This window comes from Syngnathus scovelli, chromosome 16 (assembly GCF_024217435.2).
Source record: "Syngnathus scovelli strain Florida chromosome 16, RoL_Ssco_1.2, whole genome shotgun sequence".
NCBI lineage: Eukaryota > Metazoa > Chordata > Actinopteri > Syngnathiformes > Syngnathidae > Syngnathus > Syngnathus scovelli.
This window is the reverse complement of record NC_090862.1, coordinates 77,648-90,693: the sequence shown is the minus strand read 5'-3', so window position 1 is coordinate 90,693 and position 13,046 is coordinate 77,648. Positions and strand designations below refer to the sequence as shown.

General features: G+C 49.5%; 4 protein-coding genes across 7 annotated transcripts; 3 read left to right on the top strand and 1 right to left on the bottom strand.

Annotated features, from left to right (window-relative positions):
• Positions 1–980: 980 nt before the first annotated feature.
• On the bottom strand, positions 981–3,492 carry nkiras2 (NFKB inhibitor interacting Ras-like 2). 2 transcript variants are annotated; one of them, XM_049744445.2, is made up of 4 exons: positions 3,321–3,492; positions 2,443–2,549; positions 1,965–2,206; positions 981–1,863 (listed from the first exon to the last, which is right to left on the bottom strand). In XM_049744445.2, the coding sequence occupies exons 1-4, from the start codon at positions 3,398–3,400 to the stop codon at positions 1,621–1,623; spliced, it is 672 nt and encodes a 223-aa protein (XP_049600402.1). In that variant the 5' UTR covers positions 3,401–3,492; the 3' UTR covers positions 981–1,620. The 2 variants fall into 2 exon arrangements, with proteins under 2 accessions (XP_049600402.1, XP_049600401.1); XM_049744444.1 differs by lacking the exon at positions 3,321–3,492 and adding an exon at positions 2,778–2,945.
• On the top strand, positions 3,026–7,127 carry dnajc7 (DnaJ (Hsp40) homolog, subfamily C, member 7). Its single transcript, XM_049744440.2, has 14 exons — positions 3,026–3,155; positions 3,787–3,875; positions 3,940–4,064; positions 4,151–4,264; positions 4,357–4,431; positions 4,494–4,612; positions 4,767–4,920; positions 4,987–5,151; positions 5,267–5,358; positions 5,440–5,513; positions 5,626–5,772; positions 5,845–5,997; positions 6,082–6,144; positions 6,330–7,127. The coding sequence occupies exons 1-14, from the start codon at positions 3,082–3,084 to the stop codon at positions 6,365–6,367; spliced, it is 1,482 nt and encodes a 493-aa protein (XP_049600397.1). The 5' UTR covers positions 3,026–3,081; the 3' UTR covers positions 6,368–7,127.
• Positions 7,128–7,272: 145 nt separating this feature from the next.
• On the top strand, positions 7,273–9,015 carry odad4 (outer dynein arm docking complex subunit 4). Of its 3 annotated transcripts, XM_049744442.1 has the most exons (7): positions 7,273–7,607; positions 7,678–7,740; positions 7,946–8,077; positions 8,153–8,306; positions 8,381–8,436; positions 8,502–8,616; positions 8,709–9,015. In XM_049744442.1, the coding sequence occupies exons 1-7, from the start codon at positions 7,443–7,445 to the stop codon at positions 8,918–8,920; spliced, it is 897 nt and encodes a 298-aa protein (XP_049600399.1). In that variant the 5' UTR covers positions 7,273–7,442; the 3' UTR covers positions 8,921–9,015. The 3 variants fall into 3 exon arrangements, with proteins under 3 accessions (XP_049600399.1, XP_049600398.1, XP_049600400.1); XM_049744441.1 differs by having other exon boundaries at positions 7,946–8,306; XM_049744443.1 differs by having other exon boundaries at positions 7,519–7,740.
• A 293-nt stretch (positions 9,016–9,308) lies between these two features.
• Positions 9,309–13,038, top strand: cnp (2',3'-cyclic nucleotide 3' phosphodiesterase). The gene is made up of 4 exons (XM_049744435.1): positions 9,309–9,466; positions 10,195–11,391; positions 11,592–11,719; positions 12,136–13,038. The coding sequence occupies exons 2-4, from the start codon at positions 10,236–10,238 to the stop codon at positions 12,586–12,588; spliced, it is 1,737 nt and encodes a 578-aa protein (XP_049600392.1). The 5' UTR covers positions 9,309–9,466; positions 10,195–10,235; the 3' UTR covers positions 12,589–13,038.
• The last annotated feature ends 8 nt before the right edge of the window (positions 13,039–13,046 follow it).

Below are 13,046 nucleotides of genomic sequence, written 5' to 3'. Positions count from 1 at the left end.
CTCTCGGGGAACTGCGCAGCGTGTAATAATACAACGCTTCATAAATGTTCCACTTGAGGTTTTCTCTCATCTGGCATTATTAACCTTTGCAGGCAGCGAGCGCGACTGCGGAACCAGAGTGTCATTTTTCACGACGTTAACATCTGTGACCTTGTGTAATGCTTCCATGGTCCCCAAAGGCCCTAAAATGGCTCCCGGATGCCATCGTTCATGTTTGCTTTTGACAGGTGTGTGTGTGTGTGTGTGTTCTAATTGTTTATATTCGTCAATCAATCAAGGTGAAATGGTTTAGTTGAACGGCCTATAAAATGCTCATCTCAGCTAGAAGCTATGCGAGTGATATTTGGCCTCTGACATTGAGCAATTTTCTGACACTGGGATTTCCCGTGTAGCTTCACCGAGAGACGCGACCAACGCTGTATTGAGCTAATACGATACTAGGTCGCCCTCTAGCGGCCATGTAAGGCAACGGCACGCCAACAATGCCTTTCAAGGCGCTGTTCTAACCAAGCGATTGTTTTTATTTATTTATGTTTATCTAATTAAGTTGGCTGCTGCCGTCAGGGACAGTCTCTTAAATCTCCTTAAACATAAGCTTGCGTATTGATTCGCTCATCAGCCGTGTGTTGCATTAAGGGACTGTGAAATGAAATACTCGCACTCTAACAACCTTCGATACTGTGCTGTTAAACTAAAGTCGAGCGTTGCCACCACCAGGGATAGCGTGAACATTTCTGATACCATTGTTTTCTTCAACAATTCCTGTTATTGATGGAAAACGGTGACATGACAATGACCAAACAATGACCCTTGTGCAAGAGACCTTTTTCAGACTGTCCCCAAAGGCTCCATCCAGATAGCTGATGGATGGCTGCTGATGAAAGCAATCCTTTTTGAAGCTACTCAATACGTTGAGTGGACAAGAGTCTGGGATTATAGCTTTGCTTGATACTGAAGACAATATGACACTTGAGGCAAAAAGACTTCAATTGTTTATTGAAGATGCAAACAAATGCGGTTTAAAAGTAAAATAACACACTTCATTTTAAAGGCTGGCTTCATTTAGGCCCGAACCCTAACACATTTGAAACAATTGGTCCCTGAAAAAAGCTGCACAATTGAAATGCTATAAACATACATACATCCTGTACATAGCTGTAATGACGGCATCATGGCCTCCATATTTAATGTTGAAAATCCTTTAGCGAGTGTCAAATGATAATCAAATCATCTAATAAAGCGAAGCTGTGGAACAAAGCTCCCCGACGACAGGTGCTTGACTCAGTTACCGTACACCGTCAACAGCTTGCGATGGCTCTAAAATACGGGATGGCCATTAAAGTGACATGATTGACAGTGTGATGACACGGTGACGCGAACAACTATTTGCCGCCAATTTTGGTGCATATTTACCACACATAAATGTGATATGATGATGGCATAATTGCAGGACAGAAATCAACAATCAGTGGAAGGCTGAAAGTGCACAAGCAACTTTGCCCTGAATCAGATTAGCTTGACATGGCGAGGCTGAATTTTAAACGATGTAAAAAATAAAAAGAGGGCAAATTTCCCCCCCCCGACTCCACGCGTCCGTCCGTCCGTCCGTCCTTCCTTCCTTCAGCCGTCCGTGGGCCCGCTGCCCTTGTTCTTGTTGCGGCTGAGCGGGAAGGTGGACTTGCTCTGCGGCTGCGTCATTTTGCTGGCCAGGTACACAAAAGGCTCGACGAGCGTGCGGCGGTCGGCCACCGACAGCTCCCACAGGCGCACCTTCTCGTTCTTGGCCCAGTTCTGCGCCATGTTGGCGTCCACGCGCCGTTCCTCCTGCTTGTCCAGCTTGTTGCCCAGGACCACGATGGTTACCTGCGTATTTTTAAGCCTGCTTTATTCACTTCCGGTTTCCTTGACTAGTCAAACACACGACAAGTCAAACGCACTCGTTGATGCAAAAAGTCAAATTGTACCTCCTTCTTATCTCTGTGCCGGTCGATGTCCTTCTTAAGAGCCTCCATGCGCTTGAAGGACTCCTTGCTGTCGATGCTGTAAACCAGCACGAAGCCGTCGGCGAAGCTGTAGTAATGCCGGGGGAATTCCGTGCCGTCGCGGAGCCCTCGGGTGTCGTAAAAGCGCACCTGCTCGCGGGTGCCCCGATCGGTCTCGATAGATCCGATGTAGATGTCCTCCAGCGTCTCCATGGTCTCGGAACCTGAGAAATACACGGGCGAGACAGCTCAGGCACGACGTGAGAAGAGACATTTGCATATCCTTCCTTCCTTCCATCCATCCATCCATCCATCCATCCATCCATCCATCCATCCATCCATCCATCCATTAATCCATGTGATAGAGCGTATATACAGGATGAATGTGCTGGACTGGGCAATAGGCGGTACACCCTTGAAACGGCTGCCAGATGATTGATCAAAAAGTGATCCGAAGTACCTGCGACATGATTGGCGTATAATAGCTGCTCCAACACGGCCGTTTTACCAACTGCAGCCTGGCCACATACCACCACTTTGCAGCTTTTCCCCATGACGCTCCTCTCTCTGCACCCGGACGAAAAAAACAGATGAAGACGGAATTTTCTTGTTTGCTCGCTCGCTCGCTCGATGAACTCGGTATAACATCAATGTAGCTTAGTTTTAGCTTTCACATAATCTCAACCGAGTAGTGGGACGACAGCCAATCGCTCATGCCACGAAATCAACAGCTTATATTGAAGCGTGTCTATGAAAGCGAACACGCCAGTGCGTGCGAGATGGGATCAAACATACAAGAAAATATACAATATCTGAACGCGCAGTGCTGCGTGTTTACGCTTCCCTCGGTCCGGAAGTGAGAGTCGTCGTGACGTAAGATGCGAACGCGCATCTGGGTGCGCGTGACAGCACGCGTAACGAATTAACATAGAAAAAATAGGAATAGTTTTTTTAAAAAGCATAAAACATCGATTTTGTCGCCCACCAAAAATATATTGGCGTTTTATAATTGATTCTGACTGGGAGGATGACTTCCTGTTCATGATGACGCCACGACGACTGCAGCATTTGACCCCGCCCCCTCTACCTTCACGTCAAAATGGCGGCGAAGCGGTGCGATGCTGGGAACATGGACCCCGACATCGAACTCCTTAGCGACGACGAATTGGAACGGTAGGACGCACTGACAGCGGCCGAAACGAACCACCCGCGAGCTTTTCGAGTTCTATTTAACACCGGACGCCTCCGAGCGGTGGCATCGTGTCACGGAGCTAGCAAAGCTAGCCGCTATTTGGCTAGATGGAGGCGTCCGTTCATGTTATTTTGTCCTCCACTTACCGACAGCCTCCGTACGCATGATAGTGGTAGTTACGTGCAGAAGTTGTCAGGTCCTCGTTTTTCTTTCGCGAAACGATCATTCTCGAAAGTTCGGAGTGGTCGTGACGTTCAAACAATCAATGACAGGCTTTCCCCAAAAAGTCATGGCCACAGTTGGTGAGCAGCGTGCTTGGCGGTGTCATATGTTCCTTGACTCCTTTCTAAGTTTAGCCGACCAGTGGGGCTGGCTCGTCCTCGGACTGTGTACTCGGCTGTCCATTCACAGCCTTATACAAGTGTCGTTTTCTAGGGAAATTGACTCCGCATAGTGATTGCGCGACTGCCTGCTCATGTGGTCAGATACGATACCTGTGTCAAGTATTCATTGAACATGGCAAAAGCCTCGGCATCATCGGTTCAACAAGTGTGTTTGTCTTATTATGATTTGTTATTTCCAAATCAAATGTGCTATTTGTGTCCACCATAGGGAAGCCGATGGCTACAAAGAGCAAGGCAATGCGTTCTACATCCAGAAGGATTACGCAGAAGCCTTCAATTACTACACCAAGGCCATTGGTATTTGATTATGAACTTGCATTATTTTGCTTGGGGAGAGTTCACTTTTTGTTCTTTCTCGCAGACATGTGTCCAAAGAACGCCAGTTACTACGGCAACCGAGCGGCCACTCTGATGATGCTGTGTCGGTACCGCGAGGCTTTGGAGGATTCCCAGCAAGCAGTGAGGCTGGATAACTCCTTCATGAAGGTGCATTGAGGAGATCTAATAGGAGTACCTACGTACCTACCCAGTGTGTCGTTTTGTCGCACTAATAAAGCCGCGTGGCTGTCCAGGGGCACTTGCGAGAGGGGAAGTGCCACCTGTCCCTCGGCAACGCCATGGCGGCCTCCCGCTGCTTCCAGAAGGTCCTGGAGCTGGAGGCCGAGAACAGCCAAGCTCAGCAGGAGGTCAGTCGGTCGGTCGGTCGGTCGGTTCCAAGCCAATGGCAGCTTCCCTTCCAATTTCAAAACGAGAAACCTCCCTGTCATGACTTTTTCAGCTCAAGAGCGCCGAGTCCGTCCTGGAATACGAGCGGATGGCAGAGATGGGCTTTGACAAGAGGGACTACCGCATGGTAAGTTTTTCCAGCAGGCCCGTCGAGGGTTCTCGATAACGCCACAGCGTGTCCGTCTCCAGGTGGTCTTCTGCATGGACCGAGCTTTGGAGTCGGCCCCGGCCTGCCATCGGTTCAAGATACTGAAAGCCGAGTGCTTGGCCCTGCTGGGACGCTACCCGGAAGCTCAGTCGGTGGCCAGGTCTGGTGACGCTACACCATGCGCGCTACTCTATTGCGTGGAACGCCGCTGCTTTCGTCGCGCAAAATGGGATCATCGACAAACAAAAACGTTTCATCGTTGGACCATTCCCGTGCGTGCGTGCGTGTTTTTAATACGGCTCTTCCATTCTTAGCGACATTTTAAGAATGGACTCCACCAACGCGGATGCGCTGTACGTGCGCGGCCTTTGTCTCTACTACGAGGACTGCATCGACAAGGCGGTCCAGTTCTTCGTACAGGCCCTGCGCATGGCTCCGGATCACGAGAAAGCCCGGCTCGCCTGTCGAGTCAGTATCGGAGTCTTCCCATCCCTGTTGTTGTACCTGTTGTTTTTTAAGACGTGTTCTGTTCAGAACGCTAAGGCGTTGAAGGCCAAGAAGGAGGAGGGCAACAAGGCGTTCAAGGAGGGCAGCTTTGACGCCGCCTACGTCCTCTACTCTGAGGCGCTAACAATAGACCCCAACAACATCAAGACCAACGCCAAGCTGTACTGTAACAGAGCCACGGTGGGCTCCAAGGTAGGCCCGTGGCTGCTTATGGGGATAAAACGATGCCTAGTAGCGGCTCGCTCGTCTCGTTGGAGTCATTGCAACTGGTGCAATGGGCCCATCACCTCGGCCTCTTGTCTTTTAGCTGAAGAAAGTGGAACAGGCCATCGAAGACTGCACAAAAGCCATTAAGCTGGATGAGACCTACATCAAGGCCTATTTGCGGCGAGCGCAATGGTACCTACCAAACGTGTGCTTTCATTTCACCGCCACGCCGCGTCGCGTGCTATTACATCCCGTCCGCTTGTGACCTCGCAGCTACATGGACACGGAGCAGTACGAAGAGGCCGTTCGAGACTATGAGAAGGTTTACCAGACAGAGAAGACAAAAGGTAACGAGCAGAGAGACTGTTTGGTATCCGTTGAGGGCAGGCTACAACTCACAATATGAAGCATTATATACGTACACAGCCTGAGCGCCCCCCCACCCCCTCCATCTTGTAGAGCACAAGCAGCTGTTAAAACACGCACAGCTGGAGCTAAAGAAAAGCAAGCGGAAAGACTACTACAAGGTGCTCGGCGTAGACAAGAACGCAACCGAGGAGGAGATCAAGAAGGCGTACCGCAAACGGGCTCTCTTACATCACCCAGGTGCGTCACTCAAATGCCACCCCCCCACCCCCCACTCGAATGCTCCCCTGAACGACCGCCGCTTCCTCTCAGATCGGCACAGCGGCGCAAGCGCGGAGGTGCAAAAAGAAGAGGAGAAGAAATTCAAGGAGGTGGGCGAGGCCTTCAGCGTGTTGTCGGACCCCAAGAAGAAGTCGCGCTACGACAGCGGACAGGACCTGGAGGAGGAGGGCATGAACATGGGAGGTAAGCGGGTCTCCCGTCCGTCCTCACAGGGTACGGCGGCCCTTTTGCCCACACTAACGCCTTGTCCCCCCCCACCACCACCAGATTTTGACGCCAACAACATTTTCAAGGCATTCTTCGGTGCTCCGGGAGGTTTTAGTTTTGAAGGTAAGTGGTAAGCATAGGTTCAAATGTGCCTGCGTGGCTGCCTGCGTGGCTGCCTGCGTGGCTGCCTGCGTGGCTGCCTGCGCGGCTGCCTGCGCGGCTGCCTGCGTGGCTGCCTGAGTGGCTGCCTCCCTACATTTCATCCACCCACCACAAGTCAGCGATCTAACCTTGTATTTACCTTTCAGCCTCCGGGCCAGGAAATTTCTTCTTCCAGTTCGGTTAAGCGGGCCGCTTTCCCGCCATCCGACACGACCTTAGGACCTGCCGCCGCACGCCGCCCCCTCCGCCCGACCCACCGGCTGTATCTTTGAGCAGATGCGGGTGGATCCTTGTCATCTCCGTCAATGCAGCCACATACAAGACACGCTGAAACCAAACTCAAACTAGCCGTACATCCAAGACATTTGAAGTGAACGTCGTGCAGCTACCCTTTTTTTATTATTATTTTTTTTAAAGAGGGTCCATGCGGGAAGTAAAGACTGCTGCCTGCTCTGCATGAAACTGCAACCCCCATTTTGTCATTTGAAGTATCTAACGGGGACGGTCGCTAAACGGCACCCTCACTAGTGGGAGCTGCGTTGTGTGTATGAAATGACACATTTTATATTTGAAGTTGCCATCCACAGGTTGCTGCATTGCACATTTGACTGGAATGTATCATTTTGATTTGTCACTTTTGTTTTGTTATCCTATTTTGTTTGATATTTATTGTCCCCCCCCCCGCAGTGCCAGTCACAGCTTCTTATCCAAGCAACAAAACACTTGGATACAAGAATTTTCTTCGGCCATTAAAATGCAACACAATGAATAGATGGGAGCATACTTAGAATGTTGTTTATGAAAAAAAATGGGTCCAGACATACATTCTGTTGACGTACTAGATAAGGTGGGAAAAATCGAGGCGTCTTCACCATTACTGTCATTATCATTTTGGTGAAACCCTCCTGTTTATAACGGTGTCAATAAAGTCGAGGCCTCGCCTATTTTTTTTGACAGGTTATTACATCCAAATAGGGAAAAGCAATACAAATGCTGTATCAAAAACATGATCTAAATGTAATCTTTTTTTTCCATATTTTTTTTTATCAGTATGTGCGTTTTGGGGGCGGGTCGGCGCTGACTCATACTAGGGGACCTAGATAGTTTGCATTTACTTCTAATACTCCAAGAAGTGGAGAGGCGAATTTAGAATAAGATTTAGAAAGACGATATATGCAATACGTTTATATGTCGTCATAATTATTGTACCTGAAGTTAACTCCAAACTCTCATTGGCTCAATTGAGGCAAGTGTATCTAATGGGGTGTCGTAAGTGTCGAGTGAGAAAATCTGCGTTTTCCAGACAGTCGGGAGGGGGCGCCGTTGCTCTTATTTGTTCCCGCGGTTGCCAGGTTACCGAGCCAGTGAGGCGCTTCTTGCTGCCTTTGTCTTTCTTTCTTTTCACTCTTGGCAAAATTCTCTTGGTAAGCAATGTCTGAAACAGAGTCTGAGTGTAAAAGTCCGAAGGCGAAAGGTGTTTTCTCCACTTTAAAGGCGGATGGTGACTGGTTGCTGCTCAAGGGAGAGTGTGAAAAAGCAGTCGAAAGCTACAGCACGGTGAGTGAGTGCTTACATGTAAAATGACTTTTTGCATAAAAAATTCTAAACCAAAACTTTTTCCCGACTGAGTTGCTGGAAACTGCTAGCATTTTCAGCGAGAATTTCAAGGTTGAAAATGAACTTATTTTCGCAAAGAAATGATTAATTATAAATTCGCAACCACCAATTCTCCCGTAAGTGTATATTATATACGATGTAACAGGCTCTGACACTCAAACCTGAAGACAAAGACTGCTTTGTGGGTCGCTCCAAGTGCTACCTAAAGATGGGTCAATACGAAAAAGCTCTGAGGGACGCCGAAGCTTCACTTCAAGAAGACCACTCCTTTTTTGAGGTATGCGTTTTTGACATCACACTAAACAATTATGTGGAACAAATGATACAATCATTATTTCTTTATTTAAATGAGGGCTTGTACCAGAAGGCCGAGGCTTTGTACTGCTTGGGGGAATTTGAATTTGCGCTAGTGCTATACCACCAAGGGCTGAAGCTGCGCCCTCAAGTCCACGAGTTCCAGCTGGGCATCCAGAAAGCGCAGGAAGCCATCGAGAACGCCGTCACTGGTATGTGACCTACACTAAAGATGGAAGTGTGTAATGCGCCTGAGAGCACTGTCTCAATGCTTTTGTCTACTCAGTTCCTCCTGCCGTCATACACAAGGTTCAAGCAGACATGCTGCAAAAAGATGCGGAGGTAATCGCATCAACTTGCTAGCTCTGTACTTATTATTATGATTTGACACAAACAATCTCACGCAGCACATGACAGCAGCCAAGAAGCCACACGCCTCTGAGACAGAGAAGAAGAGCAAGAAATACCTGGGGGAGTTTTACGAGGACAGGAAGTATCTGGAGAACTTGTTAAAGGATGAAGGTACATTTTTTTATTTTTTATTTTCACCATTAAAAAAACAAACACGTTTTTTAAATTAAAAGCCAAACGCATATGTCCCCGTTGATCTGCAGCCTTGGTGAAAAGCAAGACGAGAAACGGCAAGCAACTGCAGGACGTCATCCAGGGCTGCCTCACGTACTTGGATGACTGCGCCGACTTCTGGAACCAGCAGAAGCCCCCGTGTCCTTCACCCAAAGACCCTCAAAGACAAGCAAGCAAGCGGGCCAAAACGCCTGCCCGTGCCCCCACGGAACCCGCACATGTAATACTTAAGAGCCTATAGGACACTGACACATATCATTGAATTAGATTTGTAGTTATTTATTTTTAAAAAGCACAAGAATAAAAACAGTACGACAGACGAAAGAAGACACAGTGCGATGTGGTGTTTGTTACGTTATTTGGGTAGTTTTTCATTTAAAATGAAAACAAAAGTACAAAAGTCTAGCGCTTAGCGTTAATATTGAAACGACCTCTTGAGGTGACCTGATGCTCTTCAGTGGTAATATTGCACAATGAGCGTATTAGGATGATTGTATCATTGGCATTCATTATTTTTAAACGTTAACGTCGTCATTGTTTCTTTTAGATTGAGTCAGTTGAAACAAAAAAAAACCCAATACGGTTTCATTTGACCACAGTTTGATTTGATCCCACTTCCGGTCCGTGAAGGGCGTGCCCGTGGGCCCCGCCCAACGTGCGCGTCCCCGCCGCCGTGCGTGCCTTGAAGAAGAGAAGCGGCGCGTGGAAGTCAGCGTGGCGTGCAAGCAGGTTAGCTTGTCGTTGTACTCCAAGAGGAGCGCGTGGTAAGAATCCCCACCGAATGCTGGTAAGTTTGATCGGCGAACATTGTAAAGCTTACGGACGTCTATTCTTCATGGCGATGGGACGTATTTTGGGGAGGAAAAGTTCGCTACGCACAGACACAGAGGATGATAGTTTACTGGAAAGACGCGTGTTTGGCTTGTTGTTTGTGTGCCTTGTTAGCCTCCGCCCTCTTACTTTTTCTATTAATTTTGAATGCATGATTTCACACGGTTTAAACAAGTAGAATGAGCACTTCTTTCAAATTAATGGGCTTTTTTATAGCTTGAAGCACAACGCGAGTTGATTCACCGCGTCACCCACACAACAGCTGTTGGCATCTTTACGGAAACTAACACGGAAAATGTTCGTTTTTGTGCCCTTTCTGGTAAGACACTTGCGCGTGTTTTTTTTTTTTTTTTTTTTTTTTTGGCAATGTAGTTTTGAGGAAGCTTTTCCGACTCGTGACACGCGACACGTTCGCACATCTGGTAAATGAAGCATAAATTGTGAAGAATCCAGATGGTTGCCACTCGTTCGCTAGACGGCGCTGTTCAGTCTGACGCCAGGTGCCCAACATTATCATTGAATCGAGAAAAATCAACTGCATTTTGTCTGCTTAGTCTCTGTTAACATTCTTTTCTGTTTTGTGCAGTAGCACTTGATATTATTACTGTTTACATGAGTCTTTTTACTGTCTGTTAGTTTTGCTGTTAAAAATCAGAAATGAATTCTTTCTTTTGCTGCGTTTAGGGTGCATGTTAATGTAACATAGTGACCCTCTCAAGCCAAAAATGGACCCTGAAAACAACGCTGAAGTTCCCGACATGTTGGAGAATCCGCAACAGGAGGTGGCGGCGGCGGTTGTGACACAGTTGGAAGCGTCTGCAGAGCCTGAGAAGCCAGCAGCTGCCGAGGGGGAGGAGAAGGAGCCGCCTGTGGTGAACAGCGGCGGCGATGCGTCCGGAACCAACACCGCCGCGCCTATCCAAGCTCACTTGCACCGTAATAGCCCCGAAGCTGAGCCACCGGTGCCTGTCGCTGTGCCAGAAGTGTCTGAGCCGGTTCCAGAAGCTGCGCTGCCAACCCAGGAAGCGCCTGTGCCGCCAACCCAGGAAGAGCCTGCGCCGCCAGAGCAGCCTCAAGAACCGCAGCCTCCAAGCTCAGAGAAGATTCAGGAAGAAGTTGTCAAGGAAGCTCTGACACAAAATGGTGGGGAGAAAACGGAAGCATCCACGGAGAAGCTAGCCGAAGTCTCTGTGCAGAAGCAGGGGAATGAAGCTGAAACGGCACGCCCAGCTGAGCCCAAGAAGGAAGATGAGCCGGAAGTAAGCGCTAAGTCGAGTGAGGCCGTGCCCGATAAGGAGGCGACGGTTCCCTCTGCCGACTCCCTGGCGTTCCCCATCCTGAAACACGAGAAGACCAAAAACGCACTGCGCGCCTCTCGCACCCTGGTGGTCATCAGAGGCCTTCCGGGAAGCGGCAAGACCTTCTTGTCCCGAGCGCTGGCCGAAACCTACAAGGACCGCTGCGCCGTCTTCTGCGCCGACGACTACGCGGACAACGGGGACCGCGGCACGGATGTGCACAAGGCCCTCGATGAGGCGGTGGTGGCCTGCTGCGTCGACGCCGCCTCAGCGCTGGTGGTGGTGGACGACACCAACCACACCCAGGAGCGGCTGGCCCGCCTGGGCGAGATGGCTCGGGAGCACGGCATGGTCGCCGTCTTCCTGGAGCCGCGCACGGAATGGCGCACCGACATTGCGCGGCTCGCCAAGCTGGCCGGCCGCAAGCCGGCCGCCGTCGCTGCCGTGAAGCGCCAACTGGATGAAGTGCGCCTGCCGCTATTCTTCGGCTGGTTCCTGCTCACCCCCGCGCAGGACCGGCTCAGGTCCGCAGGCAACGACTTTCTGACGGCGCTGGACGGCGTCAAGAAGAACGCTGTTGGCTGTGAGTGAGCTGCCATCCAATGAATGAGCTAAGAATACACTCAGCTTGCTAATTTTTGATGCATGGAAAAAAAAATGTTTGGTTACTAAGAATGTCATTGCATGTTTTCCACGTATCGTGCAGCCCTCGTCCCAAAAAACTAAACAAAAAACTTGAGCTGTGTTCCGCTGGCCCTGACTCATTTTTCCATGTCTTTGCAGCGTCTGTGAATGAAGGGCAAGAAGTTCCTCTGGAGCAATACTTCAAAAGCAAACGAAGCTTCCACTGCACCACCAAGTTTTGTGACTATGGGAAGGCAGAGGGAGCCAAAGACTATGCCCAGAAACCAGTAAGTCCCCCCCCACACACGCACACACACACACACACACACACACACACACCACCACCACCACCCTTGTTGGCTTGCGTGCAAATTCATGTAGGATTAAAACTATTGGTTGATTTATTTATTTATTTTTTTATTTTATTTTGATTTTGATAGATGGAAGTTACTGGAATGTTACCTCCCCCGTTAGCGTCCTTTGTGGCCAAATATGTCACATATGAGCCAACATTTGCCTGTTTTCTCTACCAACAATGAATTTGGCCCCAGAGCCACTACTGCGTGCCACCTGTTGAGGCAACCTATTTGCGTTTTTTATTTTTATTTTTTTCTCGGGAGTCGACAGTCTGTGAGTGAAAAAAACAATGGCACCACAGCAGTTGTAGGCTACTGATGGGTCCCCCCCCTTTTTCTTCTTTCAGGCAGTCTTGGAGTTTTACGGGTCCGTGTTCGATCTGACCGTGAGCGCGCTTTTCGTCACGCCTCGCACCTTCGGCGCCCGCGTCAGCCTCACGGAGGAGCAACTGGCGCTGTGGCCGTCCGACGCCGAAAAGGAGGCGGAGCCCTCCGTCCCTGGCGCCGCCTCCTTGCCGACGGGCAGCCGTGCCCACGTCACCCTGGGTTGCGCGGAGGGCGTGGCGGCGGTCCAAACGGGTCTGGACCTGCTGGAGATCCTGGTGTTACAACAAGTGGAACCCGTCACCGAATTGGAGCTCGGCTCGCTGCGCTTTTACGGCGAGGGGAGGTGGATGCTGGAGCTCAAAGAGCCCATGTGCGCGGCGGCGTGCTTCTCCAGCTTCTACAAGCGCAGGGGCCTATCCCACGAGCAGGGCAAGAAAGATTCCAAGAAGAAGAAGAGCTGCGCCATCTTGTGAACACATGAAGGAAGCGTTGCGTGCGATAACTGACGTATTCCAAAATAGGAGTTCAAGGGCTTCAAATGTAGCTAGCCAGAATTTTTGTGCCTCCCCTCCCCATTTTGCACTACCCAAAATGCCTTCAGTCAAGTTCACATAGCTCGCTATGGCTTCAATCTAGTACACTCGAGCTGCTCGCACATCAGTGGCAGACCTTTTTAGACAAACATCCCAGCTGAAAAGGGAGACATTTGGCATTTTTCTTTCCACCCAGGCTGCTTGCACTTAAAACTACGCTGTGAATCTGAATCGTTTATGCGACTTTGATCAATGAATTTGCATTTCAACGTAACCTTTGCCTTTTTTTGTTTTGGAACTCCAACTTTGTCTACGTAGCTCTTTATGAAGCACTATTTTTGCACTTGTTTTGTACACCCAATAAAAATCAATCATGTGTGGCTCCAGCAATTCCACTC